The sequence below is a fragment of the Plecotus auritus genome (assembly GCF_963455305.1).
Source record: "Plecotus auritus genome assembly, chromosome: 7".
NCBI classification, from domain to species: domain Eukaryota; kingdom Metazoa; phylum Chordata; class Mammalia; order Chiroptera; family Vespertilionidae; genus Plecotus; species Plecotus auritus.
In genome coordinates, this window is record NC_137774.1 from 122,954,182 (window position 1) to 122,970,845 (window position 16,664).

The 16,664-nt window shown below is 52.3% G+C and overlaps 1 protein-coding gene and 2 long non-coding RNA genes across 8 annotated transcripts in view; 2 read left to right on the forward strand and 1 right to left on the reverse strand.

The window, feature by feature from the left end:
• Window positions 1-3,143: 3,143 nt before the first annotated feature.
• Window positions 3,144-12,938, reverse strand: NR2F1 (nuclear receptor subfamily 2 group F member 1). Of its 2 annotated transcripts, none has more exons than XM_080682475.1 (3): window positions 12,181-12,938; window positions 9,266-9,793; window positions 3,144-4,179 (listed from the first exon to the last, which is right to left on the reverse strand). In XM_080682475.1, the coding sequence occupies exons 1-3, from the start codon at window positions 12,638-12,640 to the stop codon at window positions 3,899-3,901; spliced, it is 1,269 nt and encodes a 422-aa protein (XP_080538601.1). In that variant the 5' UTR covers window positions 12,641-12,938; the 3' UTR covers window positions 3,144-3,898. The 2 variants fall into 2 exon arrangements, with proteins under 2 accessions (XP_080538601.1, XP_080538602.1); XM_080682476.1 differs by lacking the exon at window positions 12,181-12,938 and adding an exon at window positions 10,454-10,994.
• On the forward strand, window positions 9,126-11,236 carry LOC308255274. Its single transcript, XR_013961324.1, has 2 exons — window positions 9,126-9,492; window positions 10,987-11,236. It is a non-coding gene; the product is annotated as an uncharacterized lncRNA (long non-coding RNA).
• Window positions 12,939-16,098: 3,160 nt separating the features above from the next.
• The window catches only part of LOC308253835, a 128,418-nt gene continuing 127,852 nt past the window's right edge, over window positions 16,099-16,664 (forward strand). Inside the window, exon 1 of one of the 5 annotated variants that reach the window (XR_013961159.1) lies at window positions 16,099-16,295. This is a non-coding gene — a long non-coding RNA (uncharacterized lncRNA). The remainder of the gene's footprint in view (window positions 16,296-16,664) is intronic. The other 4 variants (XR_013961160.1, XR_013961161.1, XR_013961162.1 and 1 more) reach the window with 4 other exon arrangements.

Sequence of the window (16,664 nt, forward strand, 5' to 3'; positions counted from 1 at the left end):
ACTGCGTAGGAGAGGAGGAGGAGGGTGAGGAGGAGGAGGGGGAGGAGGAGGAGGAGGAGGAGGAGGAGGAGAATGATAAAAAAAAAAAAAAAAAAAAAACTTTTTGCATGCTCCAAGCAGACAAGCTCAGGTGGATCCCCAGTGCCCCTGAGCGCACAGCCTGCCGGGCGGGCAGTGGGGCCTCTGGGACCTGATCGTCTGAGACCCTTGCGGTCCCCAGAGACAGCTAACCCGCACCAGCCTGGGGGGCAGAGGCCTGGAAACGCCCCCACCCCCACTCCGCCCTGGGGACCCATCCCCACCCATCCCCACCCCGGGCTTCTGCCACGCCTGGTAGCAGGTTGGGGTGTGCACGTCGGGGCAAAGGTCGAATTTGAACTCCCTCGCGCCAGTTCCGGTCCGGGGCCTCGGAGGAGGCGCAGCCGCTCTCCCCAGAGATTCCCGCAGGAAAGCACGTCCGAGATGGCCTTTTTGATGTTTTAAGCAAAGCTTGTAGTTTAAACTGACTTCAAAGCCCTGAAAGTTCTGGTGGCTCAGCAAGTGTTTCGGTTGGAAAAGGGAGCGCTTGGCTTTCATATGTCACAGGTAATTTCCAGAGGGAAGTCATCTTGTGTGGGCCGCTCTGCTCAGATGCATTTCGCTGGGGACCCGTGGGTTCAGCCTCGCCCAGTCATCCCGGCCTCCTCTCCCACTCCTCCGGCCAGGCAGGCCCAGGCCGCTGGGCTGCGGGAGGCGCCTGGCCTCGCCTGCCCGCGGCCTCACACCGGGTGCCGCGGCTCCCCCTGGCGCTCAGTTCACGGCTTGGGGGACTCCAGGCGGCCACCCAGGCGGAGACTCCCACGTGCGCCGCATCGCCTTCTGCCCGGTGGCTTCCAGGGGCCCCGGAGCGCAGAACCTGAGTGGGGCAGCTGCCCCTCGGCACTGCCAGGAGGCCCGCGCCTTGGCCACGGCTCAGCCCTGCCCCGCAGCCTGTAGATCGGAGCCCAAAGGACGATTCCTGGTGGTCAGAAGGCTCAGATGCCTGGATCTGGGCTCCTAAACCTCCCCTGAACGCCCGCACACTCATGGGGCCCGACAGCTAGAGAAAGCCGCCTGTCCTGCCCCGCGGGAGGCCCGCAAGGCCCTGAGTCCCGGGAGACTCTGTCTCTCTGGTTGAGACACACAGAGACCTCTGAAGACGACTGTCTCTGTGTGTAATGCAGGTGAGGATGCCCCAGCCGCCAGGGAGACAGCAGAGGAGAAACGCACTGCTGGCAGCCCCCAGCCTGCCCGCCGCCCCAGGAGCAGAGCGCCCCTTCGTCCTCCCTGTGGCCCAGCCCCAGGGCCTCCCTATTTTCAGACTGAGCCTGTGGGGGACTCTGAGGCCTAGGATGGGCTCTCCTTTTCCTACGCTGGTTCTTCCCGGGGCAGTGGGCAATGGGTGACGCTGCACCCTGCCTGGCACAGCCAAGTTAGTACTGACACCTCTGGAGCCTGGAGCCAGTGCCTCCTACAATCCAGGCCTCGGTTTCTGCCAGTCCCACACTAGGGGCCTTGTGCTTGTGCCTCCATATTGAAATTAATTGAAAAATACGTTTCTGACCTATGAAAATGTTTATCTGTTTTCATCAGAGGGATCACACTGTAATGAATATATTTACATCTCATTTGGAGAAAAGCAGGAAAGATGGGGAGCTCTTGGTGACACAGCTTGGCTTCCCCTCTCCCACCCCCCTCTGCCCTGGCTGCAGCCCACCCCACCCCAATCCCCATCAGCCTGGAGGACTTCTTGGGAGGCCATCAGTGGTTAAATCTGAGTTCTCCCCATGACCCAACTACCTTGGGTTACCCCAGGTACAAAGACAGTGCTCCTGAGTGTGGTGTGAAGGATGAGGGACATTTCTGAGTGGGACCAGTTGGAGGGCAGGAGGGACTCCACACTCCACACACCCTGTGGTAGGGCTCCAGCAGTCTGCAGGCGGGCTGGCTGGGGTCATGGGCCTGCAGGGCTTCTCCACAGAGAGCGTGGCATTGCCTGAACTGTGCTGTGCCCGGAGTATCCAAACTCCAAGCTGGTTGGAGTGTAGGAGCTTGTTAATGCATTTTTGAAGGAGTGGGGTGGGGACCTGGAGACTTCTAGATAGCAAATTGAAAGCAAAACTTTGTCAATTATGCCTAAAAGTGACGCACCAGCCTGAAAAGGGCTTGTTTGGGGCTGGGGAAGGTGGAGGGGGGTGAGAGGTGTTATTTTAAAAGACCTGGCTTTATTAATATGGGTAGAAAAAACTCTGTTGGCAGTAAGTGTTCTCGAAGTGCTGCCTGTGAGCCTGTAAAACATCCCTGCTCTGAAAGCCGTGTGAGAGAGCAGCAATGCGCACCCCAAGCACACCCAAGGAGAGGCCTGGCGGGAGGTTTCTGCCCTGATGGGCCACTAGGACCCAAACACCCCTTCTGAAAAGGACCTGCTCCAGCCTAGCTCCCCCACTCCCAGGTCCCAGGCCCACACTCTTAAGGCCACAGCAAGGCCCTTCCATCCACCCAACAGACCTGGAGGGCCCTGCATGGAACCCCTGTCACAGGGTATGGAGAAGGGCAAACCCTCGCCACCTCTTCAGCGGTCCATAGAGGGAGCAAAGCCAGGGCTCCCAGCAGGGAGGTCCCACCTCTCTCCCAGAGCCAGGGAGAGGCCAGACCCTCCCATCACAGGCATGAGGTACAGAGGTGCCTGAGCAAACCTTTCCCTCCCTTGACCCTCCTCTTCTAGTGCTTCACACCCCTACAGCCAGGCAAGTTCCCACGTGCAGTCCCGGAAGCAAGTGGTGCCTGAGCCTGGACCAGCCATATGACCAGGTCTGCCAGCCTGAGGCCCAGCCGCATGCAGGACCTCTAGCAGCCCACCACCACCACCCACAAGGCCACATGGGATGCTTGCAACCACGGCTCCCTGTCGTCCCTGATCACAATGGCTCACGCAGAGCCTGGCCCTCTAAATTTACAAAACCAAGCCGTGACTTGGTTTAGGAAATAAACCTAGCCAACTTGGTACTAGACCTTAAGAGTTTCCCCCTCTTAACCCCACCCCCATTCTAATAAGAATTGGAGTGGAGGTTAATTGGAGTGTTCTTTTGCACTGATGACATCTGTCAAACAACCAGACGCGTGGGTTTTGCTAAATTCTTTTATTTTTGTTTAAATTTTCACTTCAATTTTAATTCTTGAAGAACAGCCTCGACAACATATATCGCACTCATTATAAGAAGCAAAGGGTTATATCAAAAATTATTAGTATAGAATCACAGGAAATCTGGTTTGGAACCAGAAAAAAATACAAAACAGATATAGATACATAGACACAGGACAATTTTTTATAATTATTTGGAAAATGTTATTTTCCCCTAATTGTTTCCTTTTTTTATGTGCATACGATGTTTAAATTTTACAAAAAATGAAAATAAAGACTAGTATCTTACAAAATGAATAACAATGTTTGGGGGTGCGTGTGTGTTTCTACATAGGATTCAGTCCACTTCCATGTGTTGTTTTCTGTACAGAATATATCCACATCCGTCCACAATAAATCCTGGAAGGTCCATTAGTCTCCTTCTGTTTTATTAAAATTCTCATGGTCCTCTCTTCCAAAGATTGTTTTCTTTTTCTCACCAGACACAAGGTCCTTTTCCTTTCCTTTCCAATGGGTTCACAGATCTGATCCTAAAAGAGTCTCTTTTTCTCCTGGATTGTAGCTTGGGTTGCATTTCTGTAGGGTGGGCTGCTCCTGCCTTCCCAGCCCTCCTCCCCCCTGCCCAGCACGCTGCACCCTGCATCAGCTGCCCGGTGTCCCCCAGGCTTTGGAGTCCATGGCCCCCGCAGGTCCTCTGAGTCTCTAAGGAGGTGGGGGCAGGTGGGAAGTGCCCAAGGATTAGGAACACTGGATGGACATGTAAGGCCAGTTGAAGCTGCTCCCAGACAGTAACATATCGCGGATGAGAGTTTCGATGGGGGTTTTACCTACCAAACGGACGAAGAACAGCTGCTCGATGACGGAGGAGGACACTGTGCGCAAGGAGGGCAGGCGCAGCAGCAGTTTGCCGAAGCGGCTGGGCTGGTTGGGGTACTGGCTCCTCACATACTCCTCCAGCGCACACTGCGACTTCTCCTGCAGGCTCTCGATGTGGGCGGCATCCGATAGGCCACAGGCATCTGCCCGAGCAGCCACAGGAAGGAAAGAGAAGGGGAGCGGGCACATGGTTAGGTCGGTGAAGAGCAAAGGCACAAACAACAAGCCATTAAAGGAATCTTTTTTGAGGAGAAAAGGAGAAAAAAAGAAATAGGAGAGAAAATGAAAGAAACCCACCCCTCCATGCTTCCCCACTCCTCGACCAGCCCCAAAACAAATGAAATAAACCAACCCCCCACCAAGCCTAGGGGAGCTGGAGAGAGAAGCACACACATGCAGAGGCAGCAGCCTCTCTCCTCGTCCCTTTGTTTTTCCTCTTTCACCTTTGGGTTAAGTAATATACATGCTGGAGCCATGTTTGCTGTGCGGAGCAACCTGTCCTCTGCCTGCAGGGGAGCATCCTTGCACTGTGCTCATTAAAGGGAGGACTTTCGCTCCACTTCCCCCTGCTTTCTGGGTGTTCAGGAGCCCTGAAGAAATACGCAGCCTGAAGGCAGTTCTTAAAGGCTTCGTGGAGTCCCCCTCTCAACAAATGACCCCAACCAGAGACCTCAAGGAGAACCTAGATTGTGTAGTGAACAAACACATAAGAGCAGGCAGGGAATCATGGGCTGGCAGTGCCTGGAATCAGATCAAGCCCAGGCTTTAGCAAGAGAGGATTTGAGATCCACTATCCATGCAAGCAAGGACTCTGCAGCAAAGCCTTGGTGAGAATGTACACTTCTATCTGTGCCTTAGATCAAGTAATTGAAAATTGGTCACATCTCTGTAAACTGTATAATAATCAGGAAGAAGGTGGCTCAGTTACTCCAGGCTGCAAAAAGGAGACATCTTTAGTGATCAGACACAAAGCTGGGTTAGAGGTAGCAGCAGCTGCTGCTGCTTCAAACTAGAAGATGGGGAGTTGAGGGGGGATTTGGGGTGATAGGCTTCCTTTACAGGACCAATGCGGGGGGGGGGGGGAAGGCACCTACATGCAAGGACAGCATCTCAAAACCTGTGTGTTTATCTCATCGATAAACCAAGGCTCCTCTTGGTCTCCTAAAAATATTTCAAGACAGCAGTTTATACTATATCAACTAACTGCAAGCAAATGGAGGGGATGGTGGAATCAGCGGAATGAGATGAAGGCTTCCTCTCCTAGTTTAAATGTCTGTGTTGTTTCTTATATTAATAATGAATATTTCAAAAACAGGAAGATCACAGAGGAACCCTTAGCCAGTCAGGAGGTTGACTAGAGATCAAAGGCAGAGTTTGCTAATATATAGATCTGGGAAGAAATCCATGCATGGCGATGCCCCTAAAAGGACATTATATATTTGTGAATGGGCAAGTGTGACCCTACAAAGACATAGCAAATGATTCAAAAGTGAAACCTGTGTCTGCTAGGTTTCTGAGCTTTATGTCTTTATATTTCAAGAACTGGGGCTTACAAAACATCCTACCATCTTCATTTATAAGGCTATGGCCTTGAGCAAAAATACAAATAAAACTAGTGATGATGATTCAAGAACTTCTGAGGCAAGTGTCCTTTGACCCCAGATCCAGACCGGATTCCTGTCAGATGTCTAATTACTCCAGCCAGCTGCTAGGGTGCATCCACACCCGCCTGCCTTGGGAAATCAGTCAGGTTTTATGGCTAGCAGGGCGAGGGCAGGAGCACTTTGGGGCTTTGCTCCTTAGAGAGGGGACCCTGAGGTTTGCCCTTGGCCCTGCTTGCTAACCTGGCTCTGCTAAATAGCCACCATGCAGACTCATATTTACATATATCTTGCTTTACATGCATTATCTGCCCATTATACGTCAGGATCCCTTTCAGCCTCAGACAATGCAAAATGAAAAGGACCCACTGATACCCCAGCAGATTTTTTAAAAAGACCCATATGGCATCCCCTCAGGTCCGTACAATATTTATCTGATATTTATGATGAGGGACCCCAGAGTGCAAGGTCACTACCCTTCTCCCAGCTAGGCCACGCCAAGGGAGAGAAGCCCAGGAAAGTCTTGCTTGGGCGCTGTGCTGGCTGCTGTGATATCTTTCCTCCTTTGAAGGCAGAATGCCTGTAGCTCAGTGGACTGCCAGGTGCCAGGCAGCAAGCCCTATGGCCCTAGTTTGGGCCTGGCTTTCCAGTGTAAAGAGTCATCCCCACTCTGGATATTCCTGCAACAGGATTCCCCCAACTGTGGACAGACCGTATGAGCTCTTAGATGGATTGGGTGGTTGTGGTAGCAAAGCGAGGTGAGCAGGGGGTGTAATGTAGTCCATGTTTATACGCCATGAGTTATATATACCCCAGATCAGAAAAGGAGTCAGCATGTGCAAAATCCATGTCTCACTTTTTATATGGCAGTGTCAATGTGGGAAACCTCAATATTTCTTCTACAGTATATGGAAAAGAAATTATGTAAATAAATAACCATTACTGTTCAGGCCCTCCCGGCTTAGCCTTTGTAGTGCAGAGAATGTATTTCATGTTGTGCATTCAGAAGAGTTTAGTGTTCAGGAAATATAGATGTAATCAGCTGCCATAACTAGAAATCAAAGTTATTATTGTACTGAAAATGGATTTATTGTATTTATGTTAACTAGATGGTTCCTTTCAGGGAAGGTCTCATTTATTTGAGGGAATATTTAGGTGTATGAATTAATGAATTTTTTTAAAAAAGTAAGTTCAGGTCATGACCTAGTCTTTGGATGCTGTCCAGAATATTAAGGATTAAGCATACCATCCGGAGGCCAAATGTGAAAACCACCACAGGGAACCCCTGTGCCAGCTTCAAATACTTAACCGGAGCAAACCTCATTGGACAATATGTCTAAAACTGTCTTTTCCATCATTCAAAGTTTGCTCAAAAGTTGGATGACTTTGAGAAGGCTTCCCATGAATTCCCTTCTGGCTGGCAATCAAAACAAGTTTAGTCAAAAGTGGAAATGTGTTGTATGAAAGAGGGGGGTGAATTACTACTGACAGCTCTATTTCCATTTTCAGATATTCTGCTTGCAAATTTCCAGCAAAATAATGTTATTGTTCACTTCTTGCCTCCCCCTTGCACCTTGAAGACTTGAAGAAACTTCTTTGGGCCTTCTTTTTTTTTTTTTTTAAAGAAACACTTTTCACAGGGATGTTTTAGGATGAAAGTTGAAAGAAAAGCTAAATAATTACACAGTCTACTCTGCAGCCTGCACAGTCCTTGCCTCTCTCTGGGAAAGGGCAGGAGATCAGAAAAGTCAAGGGAGTTCAAAGAACCTTAGGAAGGACAAGGACAAGGGAGGGGAGACCTTTCCTGAGAAGACCTCTGTCCAGCTTCAAGTCACATATCTGCTTCAAGACACCTCACTGGATGAGATTTTAAAACCCCAGCCGCCCTGACACTGGCTTGCTTCCTGATTAATTTGGCTAAAGAGCCGGGTAGTGGAGAGCCAGCCAGGCCCAGGCCTGCCAGAACTAACGCAGCCTGGTCATTGCTTCCCAGGCTCTTTGTCACTTGTGAAAAACACGTTTCTATCAAGAAGACTTATTAAGATAAAATGCATTCAAACACCAAGGAGGCTATTCGATAAATCTTCCATTTGTTTTAAGGTTCTCACTTTATCCTCTTGCAAAGAATAACTCCCTCTCCCACTAGCAGACCTGTATTTGCACTGAAAGTAAAAGGGGGGCAGTCCAAGTCCACAGCTCTGGCCACCCTGCATACAAATGAGATGCTCTTGTCTAAATAAATTATCTGCTGCTCAGATCGATATTAATACTACATTTGCTACATTACAATATTGTGCAAATTTAAGAGTCATTTTAATACAACGTAAATACGATTCTTCACGCATGAAAGCCAAGAAATACTGATAGATTCATACCACTGCTTACTGTTCAGCAAGGCCTTGGGAAAGGGGTTTCACCATCTCTGCTCAAGAATGGTTTTAATTTGGCCTTTGGGTGTCCTGGTTCTAGGCTAGATTTATTAGGATAGTTTATTTGTTCTCTGAACGGAGGAATTAAAAACAATAGTGCCAATACTGGAGGTAAAATTGCGGCTAACCCTACTCACAGTGGGCAAGGCTGAGACCCAGTCTGGGCAGCTCTGTTCCCCACCAGCGTCCCTTCTGGCTTTGTTTATATTTCCCCCATTACCTGCTGTCCCGAGTGTTTATATGTTTCCCTCTTGCAGGTTACAATAATAAAAAAGGCGGGCAGTGTTCTCAGAGGCTCAGACCCGAGCCTTCAAAGGCAACGTTAATGCACTTTCCTGGAAGTTAATTTGAACCATCTATCATAAGAGAAATTGTTAACATGCATGTTACCACCGCCTACATTTAATTTGATATTTTTAAGGCACTCTGTTAAATTTCCGATGTTCAAGTGTTTTGCATGGCGATGAGATTTTCCTCCAGGGCGGGGAGCCTACCGTACTTTTGGATTCTACAGTATTGCTTTTGTTTTTATCTTTCTTGTTTAGATCGAATCCGTTTTTTACGACCCTCAATAACCTCAGCAACTGCAAACATGAATGGTTTCCGATAAGGGAAAATCAGGCAGCAATAAAACGGGATTATTTATGATTTACTTGTGCGTATTCTTCTCTTTCCACCTGTGTGTGTGTGTGTGTGTGTGTGTGTGTGTGTGTGTGTATGTGCGCGCGCCTCTCTGTCGGGAAACTCATCCAGGGAGCGTGCCACACAGAGGAGAAAGCCGCATTCCCACGTTCTTTCCTTCCTTCCCCTCCCCCAGAAACACACACACACACACACACACACACACACACACACACGCAAGCACACCGCACACACGCGCAGCCAGACGATCCACAACACCGCCTCCCCCACGAGACACGCACCCGCCGCCGCCCCGCGCGGGGGTCCAGGCCGCTAGGCCCGCTGCCGCATCCGCTGCCTCATCTCCCGCACCGCCACGCTCTCAAGATGGCAGCGCCGCCACCGGCCGCGTCTGTACGCGGGGAGGGGGGGCGCGGCGGGCGCAGGTCCGGGCCAGGCCCAAGGTCCGGCGAGGCCGGGCCGGCGCGGCGGCGGTGCAGAAGGCCGGCCCCGACCGGCCGAAATGAGCCTGCGGTGGCTCCCCGCGCGGCCTGCCCTCCGAGCGACCGCAGCCTCACCTGACGTGAACAGCACGATGGCTTTGAGGCAGCTGTACTCGGCCGAGTCGACGTGCAGCGCCTTGAGCTTCTCCACCTGCTCCTGGAATATGCGGATGTGGTCCATGAAGGCCACGACGCGGTCGGCGGACATGGGCGAGGCGTGCAGGCCGGCGGCGGCCAGCAGCGGCGCCACGTGCAGTGGCATGGAGCACTGCGCCGCGTTGAGCACGAACAGCTCGCTCCAGGTGAGGCGTAGCAGGGACACCTGGTCAGTGATCTGCAGATCCGGGAAGAAGGGGATGTTGCGGGCCCACTCGACGGCGCTGAAGAGCAGGCGCGCGGCCAGCTCGCAGATGTTCTCGATGCCCATGATGTTGTTGGGCTGCATGCATTGGCTGCCATAGCGCGATGTGGGGTAGGGCTCCGCGCGCAGCAGCAGAGAGATGTAGCCCGACAGGTAACAGTGGCCGTTCAGGGGGTCCCCGTTGGTGAGTGCGTACTGGCCTGGATTGGGTTGGGTTGGAGGCATTCTTCCTCGCTGAACCGCTGACAAAAAGAAAGAGAGAAAAGAGGCAATGTGCATCCAGGGGGCTTGCGGACATAGCCGCGCTGCAGAGCACCCGACACAATGCGGAGGCTCTTCCCACAGTCACACGCTCCCCGCGCATTTTCTCTTGCGCTCGCTCTTATGGCCTGCACCAGGAGGAAACCTGGGGTGAGGCCCTCTTGCTCCGCCGGTCCATCGCCTGCGCACCTGGTCACGCAGCCCTGCCAGAACTAGGCCTGACTTCAGGGCCCCCAGGCCCAGCATGCCCAAGAAAGTCCCACCCAACCCCTCTACCACCAAGGAGTAACACGCAGATCATTGAGATCCCACTCACCCCCTCCAGAGTGAAACAAATCAGGATAGAAAATAAACAGGAGAAACCAGAGAAAGGTTGTGGTTCTAGGCAAATGCCTAGCTGCCTCTTCATTTGCAAGCAAGCAACATTTTGCTCAAAATGCTCCCATATTCTCTAAAAATGCCATCAAATTACCCTTAAAATAGATACAAGTTACATATGCTACTAATCACTTACAACTTTTCAATAGAAAACAAGTATCCTGCTTCCCTCCCCTCTCTTCTCCTCCCCATCGCCCCACACAAAGTTCTCGCTGTTAAAAGCAACAGAAAATTGAAAAATTTCAAGAAAAAGTTGAACTTACAGTAGCCAAACATTATGGGGAAAAGTAGGAACTATAATTAATGTCTGTCCTGCGTGGTGCCACTGCAACCTGCAGCCAGCTTTTGCCCAGTGAATGCACGAGCTTGCAACTGCAAAAACACTGGATTCATTAACCATCTGAATGCAAAACGTAAGCATGCTTTGAGTTCTTAAAGCTGACCAAAGTTTTTTTTTTTTAATGTGTATGTTTTACTTCAACAGTGCCAGCGTTTTAAATTGCCATGTAAACAAAGACAACTCTAGGAAAAGTTAGGGCTACTGAACTCTCCCCCCAACAAATTAATGTAGATATGTCCATGTACATGTAGCTGTCTTATTTCAGGTTGTGCACTGTTTTCTTAAGTTTGCTTTGATTCCATTTGTAATGCAAGTCCCAATGCAATTTCAGCTCTTGAAACATAATGGCTAAAATACTTTTTTTTCTAATTATAGTTTTGAACTTGGCAGTTATTTTTCAATTAAATGAGAGCACAATTCAAAGTTGTTGTTTTTTCTCTCCTCCCCCCCCCCCAGATGCCTACAAAATCTTCCTGGAGCTAGAAATGAAGTCGTCATATTTGCCTGCTCTTTGAGATCTGAAGGAATTCAATTGCTTTTCCTGTGGCATATAAAATATAATTTTAAAGTCAATTACAAGAAGGAGTAATCTGCATTCTGCAAAATTGACTGGTTCGCTAATTTGACTATAAGACATCTTTAATGATTGTCAGGAGATAAACTTTAACTGTAAATGGCTAAATATATTTATAAGAAAAGTGCTGCATCTCTTGCCACATGAACATGAAGCATATCTAAATACAACATCAAAAGTTGCGTTAAAAGAAACCAAAGCCATACAACACAGGGATTAAATGATGTGGAAGCTCATGCCAGCTGCAGTCTATCTATGCATTATAGCCAAATCAGAAGGTTCGGTAAATGCCGCTGTAAATTGTAATTTGTATGCAGTATTTAAGCAGAGGGTGGAGTTTGATGAAGAAATAAAATGAGTATCATGCTTTTAAAAAAATGACACAACTATGAAAGCAAGGCTCAGTCACAAACTTTCCTTTCAAAGTAGAGGGGTGAAAAGAAGGCCACAGCTCCGGAGGAGGCGGCCCCAGCTCCATGAAGAGGAGAGAGAACCAGTGAACAGGCCAGAAGCCCCCCCCTCCCCTAATTAGACCTACAAGTGCAATAAATCTCACTCTTTTTCCATGCTAAGCTTCCAAAAGGATGATGCAGCAATGAATCTACTCAGGGTACTCCAGTCCCCAGCCCTCCCCCATTTCAAATAAAGGGAAGGAAAAGGTGGAGGGGAAAGTGAGATGCAAAAACACAGAAACAAGAGTTTTCTGGGGGAAGTAAGCACCCCTCCCCAAGTTCATGCCAGCACAGCCCCAAGCATCCTCACGCACACGCGGGAAAGAGACACATCGAGCACATCCAAGACAGAGGAAGAAGGGGATTTTAAGCCACAGCTCACGATCCCAGGGACACAATCCTGAGCAGGCAGCGAGAGGGATGGAGGAGCCAGGGAGACGAGCGCAGGCCGGGAGGGGGAGGCAGCGGCAACGAGCTGGGGGGGGGGGGGGACAGGGGAAGCTGGGACGGGCCAGGACTGCAGGAGCCCCAGCCCCATACAGCAGCCACCTCTGTGAGAGAGAAAGAAAGAGGGCCGGGAAGGCGGGCGAAGCTCAGGGAGAGAAGCAGAGAAGAAATATTCACCTTCCCGCCTCATGCCCACTTTGAGGCACTTCTTGAGGCGGCAGTATTGGCACTGGTTGCGGTGGTGCTGGTCGATGGGACAGTTCCTGTTGGCACGGCATGTGTAAGTTAAGTTCCTGCGGACGCTCCTCTTGAAGAAACTTTTGCAGCCCTCGCAGGTGAATTGGCCGTAGTGCTTGCCGCTTGACTTGTCCCCGCACACCACGCACTCGATGTGCTGCTGGCTCTGGCCTGAGCCGGGCGGGCCCTGGCCCTTGTCCCCTGCGGTGCCGGGGGTGGCGGGCGCTCCGGGCTGGCCCGGGGTCTGCGGAGTGTGCGGCGCGCCCGAGCCTGCTTGCTGCTGCTGCTCCCCGGCGCCGCCGCCGCCGCGGGCCGCCTGCGCTGCGGGGTTGGGGCCGCCGGGGTTGCCCCCGGCCACGTCGTCCTGCGGATCTCGCCAGCTGCTAACTACCATTGCCATATCTTTGGGCCCGGGGAGCGCTGGGGGGAGCCGAGCTGCTCGCCGAGGGCCGCGGGGCGCGCGGGCGCGCTGGGAGGGGAAGGGGAAGGGGAAGGGGGGGAGGGGGAGGGGGTGGGGGGCCCACCGGGCGCCCCGGGGTCGCGGGAGCCGAGCCCGAGCCGCGCACCGGCCGCTGCCTCTGCCGCCGCCGCCGCTGCCGCCGCTACTGCCTCGGCCGCCCCGCTGCTGCTGCGCGCCCGCCCGCCCTGCTGGCGTTTTGTTGTGGTTCCTGCTGTTTTCTTTCTCTCTTTTTGCAGCCCCCCCCCAGGCTCTCAGGATCCCCCCCCCCGCAACACCCCTGCTCCCCTCGCCCGCTCCCCCCGCGCTCCGATCCTGGGGGGGCCACGCTCTCCTTCCCCCCCCTCCCCACCCCCCCGGAGAGCAAGCTCCCTTCTCTCGCTTTTTTCTTCTTCCCCAAGTTGCAAAATCAGAAATGGCACAGGCGGCAGCCGGGAGCGGCGCGGGGCGCAGCGCCGGGGGCGGCGGGCATGGGCCACGGCGCGCGCACACACTCGCCCTCCGCCTCGCCCGCACCCCCGCGCACACACACACACTCGCACACACACTCGCTCACCCGCGCCAGGCGCCTGCCCGCCCGCCGGCCGCTCGGGCTACGCGCTGAGCGCGGGCTGAGCCGACACAGAGGAAGACCGCGAGGGCGGCAGCGGCGGCGGCGGCGGCGGTGGTGGAGAAGGAGGTCGGGGCTGCAGGCGCCGCTGGAGCCGCCGCCTCAGCTGCAGCGACGAGCGCCGCTGGAGGAGCCGGGCCCGGGCCGGAGTCCGAGCTGGAGTCGGGGCCGCAGCCGGAGCGCGAGCCCGGGTCTGGGGCCGCCCGCGCCGCCGCCGCTGTCCCGGCAGGAGCCCTCGCTGGGCTCGAGATTGAGGGGAGTTCGGTGAGCCGAGCGGGGCGCGGGGCAAGGCTGCTGGCGGAGATCAGGGCGCGCTGGTGTCGGGGGGCCAGGTCCAGGGCCGGACGCTGCCAGCCATTCAGGAAGGCAGAGCTGGAAAGCGGGAGGCAGCGGGCGAGGAGGATCACACACTTTGCTCTTTTTGTTGTGCCGGTGGCGCCGGGCTCTCACTGCCTTCTTCTTTGGGGAGGTGATAGAAAAGAAGAAAAATAGGAGATAATTCACTCCGGCGACGAATTCACAGCGAAATAGAAAAAATAAAATTCAGAAGAAAAGGAATTGCAAAAAAAAAAAAAAAAAGCGAGAGAGACATCCAAAGTAGGTCGAATAAATAATCCTCTTCTTTTCCTCTTTCTTGCTCCTTCTTCTGCTTCTTCTGCTATAACACACAGAGCTAGTTAAAAAAACCCTGGAGATCGCCCAAAAATGTTCTTTTTTTAGTATTTTAAATAAGTGCTCTTCAGCCGGGAACCAACACCCTCCCTCCAAAAAAAATCATATATGTATAAAATAACGATAAGAAGAATACGAAGGGGGTGTCTCCTCCTCCTCCTCCTCCTTTTTTTTTTTTTAAGTTTAGCCCTCTCTCTTCTGCAGGAATGGAGTAAAAAAGACAAGAAAGAGGGAGAAAAAGGAGAGAGAGAAGAAGAATACGGGGAAACAACTAAGAGGATATGTAAGAAAAGAAAAAGGAGAGAAGAGAGCGAGGGAAAGAAGAGAGAGAGATTGAGAGACTGAGAAAGAGAGAGGCAGAAGAGGAAGAGAAGGAGGAGGAGGAGGAGAGGAGAGGAGAGGAGAGAGAGAGAGAGAGAGAGAGAGAGAGAGAGAGAGATCCCAAAATTGAATGCGTTTAATCGGGAGGACTCGCAGAGCAATGTTTCCGAAAGGGGGATCTGCGCGAATGTCTGTATATAGTGAACTTTGACACTACTATTGAAACTGACACGTTTCTATGGAGATCGCTGCCTTATATGGAGCTCGTGTCAAGGAGCCAGGAGAAGGGCTGCTGGCAACTGATAATCAAAGGAGACTGACTGGTCAGAGCCCTGAATGGGAGGGGGGGGGGAGGGAGGAGAAAATGGGAGGCTAAGGTTAGCCATGCCTCCTGCACGCCATTGGTTGGAGAGTCCCTCCCCCCCTCCTCTTTTGCTCCCCCCCCCCCAGCTACCTACTGACGGGGATGGTGAGGGGAGGAGGAGAGAAAGTGAGGGAGGGGGGTGTGCTTCTGACAAGCGCAATTTACATTGAGATCGCCCTGCTCTGCTATTTACTCTGAGACCTGATTAGTATGGGTCGTCTATGGTCACACACACACACACACACACACACACACACACACACACGTGAACGCCAGAGGGGGGAAGGGATGGCGAGGGGGAGAATGCCTTGCAACGTGCAAATTAGAAGGAAATAATGTTGATTTCTTATGAAAAGTTTTTTAAATTAGGTTTCATGAGCTTGAAGAGAGTGTCATCGAAAATGTTAGGAATTTTTTATATGGGAATTTAACTCTCACCATTTTAATGACTCGTGAAATACACTGGGTTTAGATTGTTTTCTTCTTTCACATATAAGCATAACCCAAGTGTGGACTACGTTTATTTTATATCCTTTTAAGAAACGAGGCAGACAGAGACTCCTGTTTTTTGGCTCCTGAGTATAACTGGGTTTTAAAGGTTTAATTACGACAGGACACTCGTGGAATTTGCAGCTATTGCCACAAAATCAATCAGAATTCAACGGTTCCTATTGATCCCAGAGATGATTTAAAAAAAAAATAAACTTTCCAATCAATTTGATTTTTTTCTTCTTTCTCTCTCCCCCCCCCCCCACCCCCCGCTTTGGTATCCCCAAGCTTGTCCCAAACTCCAAACAACGGTTCAATAATTATTAAGAAAACAGTAACAAGTCCTCATATTGTTGGGGGTGGGGTGGGGAGTTAGTGCGGCCGAGTCAGAGAGGAAAGGGGCGAGTGAAAGACAGGGGGAGAAGATGGGAGAAGTGGGGGGAGAGGAGAAGGGAGAGGGGCGGGTGGGAGGGAGAGTGAAAGAGGGGAGAGGGAAGGAGAGGGAGGGAGAGAGGGAGGGAGGGAAGGAGGGAGAGGGAGAGGGATTGAGAGAGAGAGAGAGAGAGAGAGAGAGAGAGAGAGAGAGAGAGAGAGAGAGAGAGAGAGAGAGAGAGAGAGATTCCCGAAGGCGATTGGTCGCGGGAGGGGCGGGCGGGAGGAGGGGGCGGGCCGCGGGGCCTGCGGAAATCGCTGGCTCCGGCTGCCACCTAGCGGACGGGAGCCGCGCCCGGAGCGCACAGCCGGGTCCTCCTTCCCCTCTCCGCAGGCAGCCCGTGCCTTTTCTCCAAAGGAAGACAACACTTTGAAAATTCTTTCAATGGATTTTTTTTTTTTTTACTTGAAAGACCGTACTAGGGGAAAATGATACTTCTGTTAGTTACATATTCTCCAATAGCACACTCGCACCCCCCTCGTTTTGGGATCGCTCCCCTAGGCAGCTCAGGCGGGCGCGGAGCGGCTCAGTGACAAAGCCGCCGCCGCCGCCGCCGCCGCCGCCGCCGCCGGGGGTGGGAGCCGCGTCCGCCCGCCCGCCCGCCTCTCCACTCGGGAGAGCGTAAAAGTTTGTCTCAGCTCCAGCACCCCGAGCCTCCACACGCCCTCAGATAAAGGTGGGAGTAAATGGCCACGCTGTATTGACAGAGGTAGGGCTTGTTTTTTCATGCTCGTTCTCACTTTAAATTTCACCAGGGAGGGGTTTGGGAAGCGCTGCGCTTGGGGGATGCGTTTGGCGCTTCCCCGTCTCTCCCTTTAAGTCGGGAGTTGGCGGTCGCTTCGTGAGGAGCGACTATTTTAAAGAGCAGAATAAAGGCTTTTCTGTGCCTGCCCCACAGCCCCTCCAGCTTAAATAATGGAAACAGTCAATGTACTCGGCCGGCGGCGGCCCATTGTACGCTGCTGATGGAGAGGAGGCGGCTGGGGCCAGCGGGGGCTCCTTGCTCTTGTCCCTCTCCCTAAATAAACGCGCTCACGTCTCCTGGTCAGTTAAAAGGTGAAATGAACACGACAGAAAA

Bases quoted from the DNA above. Each gene is read 5' to 3' on its own strand.
- NR2F1 (XM_080682475.1), bottom strand. From the start codon at position 12,640: ATGGCAATGGTAGTTAGCAGCTGGCGAGATCCGCAGGACGACGTGGCC. The intron at 9,794-12,180 runs GTGAATATTTCT...TCTTTTTGTCAG, and splicing joins AGTGGGCATGAGGCGGGAAG to CGGTTCAGCGAGGAAGAATG. The intron at 4,180-9,265 runs GTGAGGCTGCGG...CTGCTCGGGCAG, and splicing joins CATCGTGCTGTTCACGTCAG to ATGCCTGTGGCCTATCGGAT.